General features: G+C 42.5%; 1 protein-coding gene across 4 annotated transcripts in view; it reads right to left on the reverse strand.

The window, feature by feature from the left end:
- Positions 1-12121, reverse strand: part of snx29 (sorting nexin 29) — a 556462-nt gene that overhangs the window by 485306 nt on the left and 59035 nt on the right. For all 4 annotated transcript variants that reach the window (XM_078418306.1, XM_078418305.1, XM_078418308.1 and 1 more), the window contains 3 exons: positions 3003-3127; positions 2121-2214; positions 1840-1919 (listed from right to left, as the gene is read on the reverse strand). In XM_078418306.1, the coding sequence (XP_078274432.1) occupies positions 1840-1919; positions 2121-2214; positions 3003-3127 (299 nt within the window). The remainder of the gene's footprint in view (positions 1-1839; positions 1920-2120; positions 2215-3002; positions 3128-12121) is intronic.

A 12121-nucleotide genomic window follows, 5' to 3' on the forward strand; every position in this document is an offset into this window, starting at 1 on the left:
CAGAACGCAGCCATGCCCCCAACCTTCTGATTAATGTCTTTCATTATGTTACAGATAAAGCTACTATTTTTCATGATTTAATGATTTTCTTTTAAAGAATAATGATTACCAGAGGTCAATGGCCTTTGACAACACGGACTTTGGGATGGTCTGAGAGAGGGGCCTCATGATCTGCTGCCCGAGGCTTTGTCATCATTCAATGCAGCCTAATCTCTGGTACAGAAGGTGTACAGTATGCTTGCCAATAAGTCACGATGCAGCTCCAGAAGATTTTGTTTAGTCCACTTTTAGAGTAATGCATGCATTGCTGGTTACCCCACTGCAGGAAGGGCATGGAGCGGTAGCAGAAGTGGTTTATCGGAACACTGCCTGGATTTGGGAATATTAGCTACAAGGAGAGATTGGACTAAATTGAATTGCTTTCTCCAGATAGAAGTACAGGTCCACTACCAATTTTCCAGCAATTGATGGTCCAGCACATCCTTTAATCTGGACAAAATTACGAGAGTGCACTTGGCACTAACATTTCCTCCACCTTGACACTCAACATAAATGCCCTTCAGGGTTGTATACTCTATTCCTGGCACACCCACCAGTGTGTAGCAAGTAAAGCCCCAACTCAATCTTTAAGTTCGCCGAAGATCCCATTGCTGTTCGCTAGATCATCAGCGATGAGGAGACTCAGTACAGGAATAAGACAGTGAACATTGTGTCATGGTGTCAGAATAACAATTTGGCCCTTAACATCAGCAGATAGAAGAGTTGACCTATGGAAGGGGGTAGAGCTGGGTGAATATGACCATGTCCTCATCAATGAAGCTGCTGTAGCTTCAAGTTCCTAGCCATGCATATTGCCAATAACTTCATCTATGTCTTCACACTGATGCAACGATTGAGAAAAATGTATCAGTGTATTTACATTCTAAGGCATCTGAGAGAATTCAGCATGTCCACGAGGATTCATTGGGACGTCCCCAAATGCTCTCCAGAAGGTATTCCGACAGGATATATCTCAGCCTGGTAAGGCAACTGCTCCACTTTTGACCGCCCGAACCTGCAGAGAGTAATGAAGACTGCGTAGTCCATCACAGGCTTGACACTTCCTTCCATCCAGTCCATGGTCAGGGTACGTTGCATCAAGAAGGCTGGCAGTACCATGAAGAATGGCTGCCATCCTGGCCATTCCCTTTTCTCTCTTCTACCTCCTGGGAATAAACACAGCAGCTTGCAAGACTGGACGTCCAGACATAAAAAGCAGCTTCTTCCCCTGAGCTATCAGATTCCTAAGCAATCACCTCATCCACACTAGATTCCTGGAGGCGCCACCATGCACTCTTACTCTGAACTCTACCTCATATAGTTATTCCATTATTACACTTTGTTTTTTGTTTTTTTGCACTGCTTCAGATTGCAATACAAGCTTTGCACCATTCTGTTTTGAATTCATTGTTGCATTTATTATAAGAAAATAACTGCAGATGCTGGTACAAATCGAAGGTATTTATTCACAAAATGCTGGAGTAACTCAGCAGGTCAGGCAGCATCTCAGGAGAGAAGGAATGGATGACGTTTTGGGTCGAGATCCTTCTTCAGACTGATGATACAATATAATAATGATACACTTTATTATTGTATCATTATCGTATACTGATTATGAGCTTAATGCGAACAAGGAATTTTATTGCACCTCGAGTGTAAATGGAAAACTAATGTGGATCTGATTTTTTTGAAGTGAATTCAGATACTCTATATGTATAGTTATTCATCAAAAGTTCACAAGTAATTTGAACAACATTAACAAATTTAATGTAACCCTAATCATTTTGTGGCATTACTCACCAACAGTCATCGATTCTGGGACTGCAGCTGGTGGCAAAAGAGCACCAATGTCAGCCTGAAGAGGAGGAGTGACTTCAGTACTGTATGAGGCAAACAATATAGTACATCAGCAAAACAAAACCTGTCTTAGCATCTAAACTGTGCAGTAAAAGAAGCTGTAATAGTCTTTGTGAAATTTTGTTTCACACAGCTTTGCATTGTTAATAACAAATAGAATATTTCCGTAAAGGAAACCAATTCACCAACACTGCAGTCATTGAGAATTATCATTACAATCATACCTGTACTGAAATTGGGATCCTTTCTGGGCAAGCTCAACGGCGAGAGAGGCATTTTCATGTTCATCGCAGTATATCAGGTTATCAGAAGTGGCATCTGCACAGCAAGATAACTTAAATAACTTAGCCGCATAAGTTAATTTGCCACACAGAAAATACATTTAGTTCTGCATGTGACAAGTACATTTTCTTTAACAAAGTACTTTTGTTATTTTACACAGTTACATTTATTATTTGCCAGCAAATCTTTAGAAAAACAGCCTTAATATTTGCTGGTTAGACCCATTCAGTGTGAGTAACATTTCACATATACCTTCCCAAGTTGGCTTCTTCAGCCAAGTACTCATGATTACATGGATTGAACAGGTTTAGAAGGATAAGGTCCAAATGTCCTATGATGAAAATATGTCAATGTGTTGTTTTGCCTGAAAATAATGAACTTTGTAGATTTTCACTATATCAAATAATTATGCCTTAGTTGAGAAAAGTCTTCTTTATTTGACATTTTGTATATTATAACAATTCAGTTGAATTTAGTGGATGGTTGTTACTAACTGATCATTTTGATTGAAGGAGGAGAAAATAAAGACATACTGTAATTCACCCTGATCAAGCTTGGCTTCGGCATGTTACACTATTACAATTTAGCTATTGATGACAACCACAAGAAAGACACTCAAAGTAGACAAGATAATGAGGATGAAAGAAAAATGCTGGGAGGGGGGGGAGGATTGTTCTTCAAAAAGGGAAAATTATGCATCATGGAAAGAAAAACAGGATGTACAGCCTGATCATGAACAGGTGATCATACATTCGCGAAGCACCAGAGGGAGCTCCAAGCTAATAAAGAATCAGCATAAATCACTGCTGTTTTCACGCACTTACCAGACTGCGAACAGGAACCCACAGCAACAACTGGAAACAGGATATCAGAACTATCATTATCATTCAAAACTTGTAGGGTATTCCAGCTGGACATTTGTGCAATGGAAATATTTTCCACAAGAGGTCTGAAAAATTAAAAAACATAAAAAATGTTAAATTCACAGTTTTTTTAAAATCCGCAAGTGTTTTCTGTAAAGCAAAAATATAAAGAAATATTTTGGAAAAAATCACTAGTTCATCTCTTATGACATCAATCAAAACTTTTTTTTTAAGTTCACCCTTCCAATTGTTTTCTCTACTTACTGTTCACTTATTCTTTCGCATGAGCTCTTTAACACTTTAGATAACTGCCATTTATTTTATATCTGCATCCTGACATCTGATGTGGAGATGCATTTTAACTTCGAGACAGATCCATTAAATATTTACACAGCTTCATAACTTTTAAAATACTATCCCAGAATGTTCTATTTAATTCATTTTCAAAGATCACCGATTCACGTTTTCTTTCAAAAATTAATAAAGGTACCTATTTCCACTAATTTTGGAAAAATTTCAGCAAGTTACAGGGTTAGATTATACAAAGTTTGAATGCTAGCAAACTTTTCTATTCATCTGAAGTTATTTGTTGAAATTCCAAATCTCAGATTCATTATGTGTCAGATTGAATTCTGAAACCTGACCACCTAAAATTCTGATCTAAAATAATAATAATAATAATAATATTTATTTATTGTCATTGCAACGAGTACAACCAAATTAAAAAATAGCCAATCCTGACGGTGCGTACAAACATATATGCAATAAATGCAAAAACAAATAAATACATAAATACAATTATATTAAGTACAAGATTTTTTAACGGTGTTGCCTAGTGCAAAGGTAGTGTTCAGTTCTCGTATGGCCCTGGGGTAAAAACTGTTCTTAAGTCTGTTTGTTCGGGATTTGATCGACCTGAAACGTCGACCAGAGGGCAGATGAACAAACAGACGGTGGCCGGGGTGGGATGGATCTTTTATTATTTTGCCTGCTCTACTGAGGCAGCGTAGGCTGAACAGGTGCTCCAGGGAGGGCAGTGAGCAGCCGATGATCTTCTGGGCCGTCGTGATGACCCTCTGAAGGGCCTTCCTGTCCTTTTCTGAGCAGCTGGCATACCATGTGGTTATACAGTATGCCAGCACACTCTCGATGGAGCAGCGATAGAAGGACAACATGAGCTTTTCCTGCAGGTTGGTTTTCCTGAGGATCCTCAGGAAGTGGAGTCTCTGCTGTGCCTTCTTTACTGTGGTGATGGTGTTGGTAGACCAGGTAAGATCCTCTGCGATGTGCGTACCCAGGAACCTGAAAGCGGGTACCCTTTCCACACAGACCCCATTGATGTAGAGTGGGTCGTATCCTACACTGGTTTTTCTAAAGTCAATTATAAGTTCCTTTGTTTTGGAGGAGTTCAGGACCAGATTGTTCACTGAACACCATGCTGCCAGCCTTTGGATTTCATCCCTATAGGCTGTCTCATCTCCTCCTGAGATGAGTCCAACCACAGTCGTGTCATCCGCGAACTTGATGATGGTGTTGGTGGGATGGGTGGGGGCGCAGTCGTGAGTGTAGAGGGAGTAAAGGATGGGGCTTAACACACAGCCCTGTGGTGAGCCGGTGCTCAGTGTAATGGTGGAGGAGAGGTGAGGGCCTATTTTGACGGTCTGGGGGCGGTTGGTCAGGAAGTTCTTGATCCATTGGCAGATGGTTTGGGAAAATCCAAGGTCGGAAAGTTTGGTGACCAGTCTGCTCGGGATGACCGTGTTAAAGGCAGAGCTGAAGTCGAGGAAGAGCATCCTCACATAACTCCCCTGGTGTTCAAGGTGGGTCAGTGCAGTGTGAAGAGCAGTGTCGATGGCATCCCCTGTAGACCTATTTGCTCTGTAGGCAAACTGGTGTGGGTCGAAGGTGGGTGGGAGGCTGGCTTTGATGTGCTGCAGGACCAGTCTCTCGAAGCACTTTGTGATGACCGGTGTGAGTGCTACCGGACGGTAGTCGTTAAGGCCGCTGATGACAGACTTTTTCGGCAGTGGGATGATTGTGGCGGACTTCAGGCAGGGAGGGATGGTGGATTTTAAAAGGGACAGGTTGAAGATTTTTGTGAAGACCTCAGATAATTGGTCTGCACATTCCCTCAGCACTCTGCCCGTCACACCATCGGGGCCTGCAGCTTTCCTGGGATTCACTGCTCTGAGCACGCGCTTAACATCATACTCCTGCACAGTGAAGGTGTTGCTGTCAGGTGCTGGAGAGGGTGTTATGTCTGCCACTTTAGCTTTCACCTCGAAACAAGCAAAGAAACAGTTAAGTTCCTCTGCCAGCGAGGCGTCGCCGTCGGCAGTCGTGCGGTTGCTGGTCTTGTAGTTGGTGATGTGCTGGATGCCTTGCCATACCCGCCGTGGGTCATTGTTGGTGAAGTGGTCCTCAATCTTCCTCTTGTAGGACGCTTTGGCATCCTTGATGCCTCTCTTCAGGTTGGTTCTAGCAGCACTGTATAGAGCTCTATCACTAGACCTGAAGGCGGTGTTACGGTCCTTGAGGAGAGACCTGACATCCTTCGTCATCCAGGGTTTCTGATTGGGATACAACCGGATGCGTTTGTCGACGGTGACATTGTCAACACAGTTTTGGATGTAGCAAAGTACAGTTGATGTGTACTCCTCCAAGTCCTGATCCTCAAAAATATCCCAGTTGGTCCTTTCGAAGCAATCCTGCAGCTGCGAGGAAGCTCCTTCAGGCCATGTCTTAACAGTCTTTATGGTGACTGGAGCTTTCCTCCTGAGTGGGGTGTATGCTGGAGTTAGGAATATGGACAGGTGATCTGACTGCCCCAGGTGTGGTAGTGGTGCTGACCTGAAACCCTTCTTAATATTTGAATAAACCTTGTCTAGTGTGTTTTTCCCCCTGGTAGCACATCTTATGTGTTGTTCAAGTTTCGGGAGAACTGACTTTAGGTCTGCATGATTGAAGTCCCCGGCTATGATGTGGGCTGCTTCTGGATATGTGCTCTGTTGTGAGTTTATTGCACCGAGCAGGTAGCCTAAAGCTGTGCTAGCGTTAGCATTCGGTGGGATGTAGACTGCTGTTACTATAACCCCTGTAAATTCACGAGGAAGGTAAAAAGGCCTGCATTTAACTGTTAGGGACTCCAGATCAGGAGAACAGTGGCTATCTATGATTTGGATGTTAGTGCACCAGTTGTTGTGCACGTAAATGCATAACCCCCCCCCCCCCCCCCTTGCTCTTACCGGAGTCGATGTTTCTGTCCCAACGAAACGCTGTGCGCCCGGCTAGCTCAATGGCTCCGTCTGGGATAAGTGGATGAAGCCATGTCTCTGTTACTAAGAGAATGCAACAGTCCTCCACAAGTTTGTTTGCTGATATCTGTAGTTTTAGTTCGTCCATTTTGTTGATGATGGATCTGGCGTTGGTGAGAAACATGCTGGGTAGCGGTGGTTTGTGTGGCTGTCTCTTTAGCTTGGCAAGTATACCGGACCGGCATCCTCGCTTTTGCTTCCTGTTTCTCCTCCGCCTGCGACGCCTGTTCGCGCCGACAACTATCCACGGAGCGCCCGGTGTCCTGGCTATCTCTTCCGGTATATTTCGCGGGTGTGGAAATTCGCGCACAAGGTCCCGATTGCACTGGAATCCTATGATCAGAAGATCCTTTCGGTTGTAGGTAGGATTTGCCTGATTTGCCTGGTTTGCATGACTAAAATTGACTAACAGACATAACACAGATAACACACATAAAACGCACCGAAAGGGAGAGCTGTGAGCCGCTGCGTCCGTGCGCAAATGACGGCAACACCACTAATCGATTTGACATCACGTAACTTCAAGTTCTATAATCATTTTCATTTCAAATAAATAAACAACAGCTAAGAGAATCCAATGATAAGACACAAAAATCTGGAATAACTTCAGACTGAAGAAGGGTCTCAACCCGAAACATCAGCTATTTTCACCATGAGCCTTGTGAATCTGTGGAATTTTCTGCTACAGAAGGCATTGGATGCCAATTCACTGGATGTATTCAAGAGAGAGTTCAATATAGCTCTTAAGGCTAACCGGATCAAGGGATATGGGGAGAAAGCCGGAACGGGGTACTGATTTTGGATGATCTGCCATGATCATATTGAATGATGGTGCTGGCTCAAAGGCCCAAATAGCCTACTCCTGCATCCATTTTCTATGTTTCTATTCCTTTTCTCCAGAGATGCTGTCTGTCCCGCTTAGTTACTCCAGGTTTTTATGTCTATCTTCAGTTTAAACCGGCATCTGCAGTTCCTTCTTACAGATAAAACAATCCTATCAGTTATATAACTGCAAATCATTTAACCTATTTTTTGCTTCTCAAAATTATTTACAAATGTGTAGTGTTTTATTTGATTGAATTAATTAATTTAATTTAATGGATCAGTGCTTGGAACTATGATGTGATGGCCATTATGGAAATTTGTTTGTGAGAAAGACAGGACTGGCAACTCAACATTGCAAAGATTCAATGTTTCAGGTGTTATAGAGATGGAGGTAAAGGAGGCGGAGGAGTTACTCTACTAATCAGGGAGAATGTCATGGCGGCACTGGGAGAGGACATTCTGGAGAGTTCTCCCACCCATGGGTAGACCTCAAAAGTAAGAAAGGTGCAATCACTCGAATGAGATTACACTCTAGGCCTTTCAATAACCAGTTGGAGATAATGGAATTGAAATGCAGGCAGAGACAATAGTGGCATTTAAGAGGTGTTTGGATAGGCACCTGGATATGAAGGGAAAAGAGGGACATGGATCACATACAGGCAAAGGAGATTAGTTTAACCGCATCACATTTGGCATGGACATTATAGACTGAAAGGTCTGTTCCTGTGCTGTACTGTTCTATGTTAATAGCTGCTGAGATAGAGCAAAGTTACCATCTTAAAAACTTATGTAAAATATTTGATTACATCCATTTATTGTGGAATATTTCTCATAACATTCACATGATGGACTCCAAAAGGTGACAACATACATGATACAGCCTACATTAATGTTGTTTTACTTTAAGCCACATTCATCCCATCACATGAAAATATCCAGTATGGTGAAGAAAATAACATAGTTATTATTGGGACCCACACAGTTAAATTAAAAGAAAATCCAGTAGAAATTAAAACAAAGATTAGTATGTGTATGCGGCATTGGTTCTTTTCATTTAATTTTCCATATTCTGCACAACAGGACAATATTGTGCAGAATAGACCAATCTGTTGTTGATCTTTAATATCATTCACAACTAATAATGAGAAAATATCAGCAAAATTAATTGACATGTGTACACTTGTTTATATTCATTCAGTACATGTGGTCTTCGCTAACAAAATTAGCATTTAATGTTCATTCCTGATTGCCCCTGATCCGGAAAGGCAGGGAAAGTTTAGTTTAGTTTGAGTTTAGTTTATTGTCACGTGCACTGAGGTACAGTGAAAAGCTTTTATTGCGTGTTATCTAGTCAGCAGAAAGACAATACATGATGACAATCGAGCCATTTACAGTGTATAGATACATGATAAGGGAATAATATTTAGTGCAAGGTAAAGCCAGCAAAGTCTGATCAAGGATAGTCCGAGGGTCACCAATGAGGTAGATAGTAGTTTATAGGTGAACATCATTGGTGGCTCTGGAGTTACATGTAAGCCATACCAGTAAAGGAGGCCATTGGTCCTCCCCTCGAGGCCATAAGTGAACCAGAGAGGTTTTTACAACAATTCACTGCTGTAATTCATGACACAATGTTTTTTATTCCAAATTGATGTAATTAATTTAAATTTGACAGAAATCCAGATGAATGTGAACTCATTCTTTGGAATAATTTTTCCGCACTTCTGGATACGAGTCCAATAACTGAACCATTGTGCCTCATGTGATACCCAACTACTGCAATAAAACTGCATCTGAAATAACTTGTAAATACCAAATAGTAAAATTCAACAATTGTAATTATCCCTCAACAGATAACTTGTCATCGGTAATCTGACATTTCAAATATGATCTATGCAACAGAGAAGTAACAGACTAAATGTCATGACATTAAAATGTCATGACTGTAAAAGGTTAAAATTCTGATGGTAAATATCTAATCTTGGATTTTAAAAACACACATTTTTATCTATACTCTTTGAAATGTTTTGCATATTCACAAAATTATGATGTTGCAGTTTTGCCGACTTCTACTTAAGTGCATGACAACGCACTGGATTTCAGCGAGCTGTGGATTTAGTAGATTGTAATTGTTTAGTGAATCTGCAATGGATCCAATTGAAGGATACATACTTTTTCATACGAGGTGCCAGGAATGCAGAACTTCACGTGCAAACTAACCAGAGCTCCCTTCTACAAGACCTACCATGCCATTCAGTTTAATTTTGTCAAGGAATTTGGATTCTTTCATCCTATTCAACCATAAACACAGCTTAAAATTAATGCTCAAACAACTAGAGCAGAAAATCACTTAATACCCAACGGAATGCATTCCATTTATCCACACTTTCCACTTCCTTTCTCCAACACAATTCTTTATCATATACTTCAATATAAAGAGAAAAACTGAATTCTAAATTCCATTTCCACTGATGTTGGCTTGAAAAATTCTGCAAAATGTTGGATGGATTTTGCTTTCATCACACTGTACTAGCATAGGACAGAAGACTAGAGAGGCAGAGAGGGAAATCTCCATTGCTAAATGACTAAAACACACAATGGTGAGTCATCAAGACAAAGGAGATTGTGGTTGACTTCAGAAGGTGACGTGATATGCATACTGCGTCAAAGTAGAGATGGTTAAAAGCTTCATGTTCTTAGGAGTAAATGTCACCAGCCACTTGTCCTGAACCAGCCATATCAAAGTGCATTACTTTGATATGAATGGATGCCCAAGAAAGCACAACAATGCCTCTACTTCCTTAGAAGGCTTAGGAAGTTCGGCATGTCCCCAATTACTCTCACCAACCTCTACAGATGCGCCGTAGAAACCAGTTTAACGGGTTGCATCACAGCATAGTCTGAAAATAGCTCCATCCAAGAGCACAAGAAATTGCAGAAAATTGTGGGCGTAGCCCAGACCATCATACACACCAATCTCCCTTCAATTGACTCCATCTCCACTTCACACTGCCTTGGCAAGGCCGCCAGTATAATTAAGGAAGAGTCGCATCCAGGCCACTCCCTCTTTTCCCCTCTCCCATCAGGCAAAAGATATAGAAGTGTAAAAATGCATACCTCCAGATTTAAGGACAGTTTCTTCCCAGCTGTTATCAGGCAACTGAACCATCCTACCAACAACTAGACAGCAGTCCTGAGCTACTATCTACCTCATTCGAGACCCTCAAAATATCTTTGATCGGACTTCATTGGACTTTATCTTGCACTAAATGTTATTCACATTATTCACTTTATCATGTATCTGGACACTGTGGATAGCTTGATTGTAATCATGTATTGTCTTTCCGCTGACTGGTCAGCACACAACAAAAGCTTTTCCTGTACCTCTGTGTACGTGACAATAAACTAAACTCAAACTCAAACTACACACTTGCAATCATGTATAGTCTTTTCGCTGACTGGAAAGAACGCAACAAAAAAACTTTTCACTGCACCTCTGTACACCTAACAATAATAAACTTAACTCAACTAAAGAAAGGGAAGAGGAAGCATGTGCAAAGGGGCTTAAGTTAGAAGAATGGATTCCAGTTAGGGTGTGCAAGACAGAAAAGGAATAGATGGGCACAAGAATCAACATTCAAAATTTAACCTGATGTCTTGAAGAGACATACTGCAGAAAAGAAGGTGCTGGAGTTTTTAAAACACTAAGATAGACAAGTGTTTCAGGTTGTGGGAAGCTAGGGAAGAAATTACTGGGACCTTGTCAGGCCCATGCGCTGGGCTTCCGTGCTCACTGCAGCAGCACTCCACCCGGGCCCACGCCCTGGGCTTCCGTGCTGATGGCAGCGGCGGCTCGACCCGGGCCTACGTGCTCACCGCAGCAGCGCTCCACCCGGGCCCACGCCCTGGGCTTCCGTGCTGATCGCAGCGGCGGCTCGACTCGGGCCTACGTGCTCACCGCAGCAGCGCTTCACCAGGGCCCACGCTCTGGGCATCCGTGCTGACCGCAGTGGCTGCTCCACCCGGGCCCACGCCCTGGGCTTCCCTGCTCACCGCAGCAGCACTCCTCCTCGTTGCGGCGTAGCCCCCGCGGGCTTTTATCTCTCTCTGCCAGCGATGGCCATGTATGGGCCCGACACTCCTGCGCCATCCATTTTCAGGACTAGTTGATTCGTCAGCTGAGTTGTTACACACTCCTTAGCGGATTCCGACTTCCACAGCCACCGTCCTGCTGTCTTTATCAACCAACATCTTTCGAAAAGTATCACCGTTGTGATTGTACAGGGACACTGCAAAGTGAAGTTGAGACTGTCGGGGATCAGACTCAAGACTACCAAATTGATGAGCCAAGAATGCGCAAGTCTGAGGAGGAGACGGTGCGAAACCAGACTCAAGATGATGAACTGGTGGAACAGGACAAGGAAATTGTAAGGGTCATTTCAAAGCTGAAGATGACTGTGAGTGTTTTAGATGTGAGATGTATTGACAAGTGAAAATGTTGCATTATCGATGCAACTAATAGACAATAGACAATAGGTGCAGGAGTAGGCCATTCAGCCCTTCGAGCCAGCACCACCATTCAATGTGATCATGGCTGATCATTCTCAATCAGTACCCCGTTCCTGCCTTCTCCCCATACCCTCTGACTCCGCTATCCCTAAGAGCTCTATCTAGCTCTCTCTTGAATGCATTCAGAGACTTGGCCTCCACTGCCTTCTGAGGCAGTGAATTCCACAGATTTACAACCCTCTGACTGAAAAGATTTTTCCTCATCTATCCATAAACATCCATAAATGCCATATCCTAAATGGTGTTGGAAGGTTCAGTTTACAATGTGATGATGCGAACATCCTTGTTGGTTGATGAGGGAGGGATGTCAGGTAACTGAGGTTGTAGTTATATGTATCGCTTGTTACGATGAGTCAGAAAGGTCATAGGACA

Source organism: Rhinoraja longicauda, chromosome 21 (assembly GCF_053455715.1).
Source record: "Rhinoraja longicauda isolate Sanriku21f chromosome 21, sRhiLon1.1, whole genome shotgun sequence".
NCBI classification, from domain to species: domain Eukaryota; kingdom Metazoa; phylum Chordata; class Chondrichthyes; order Rajiformes; family Arhynchobatidae; genus Rhinoraja; species Rhinoraja longicauda.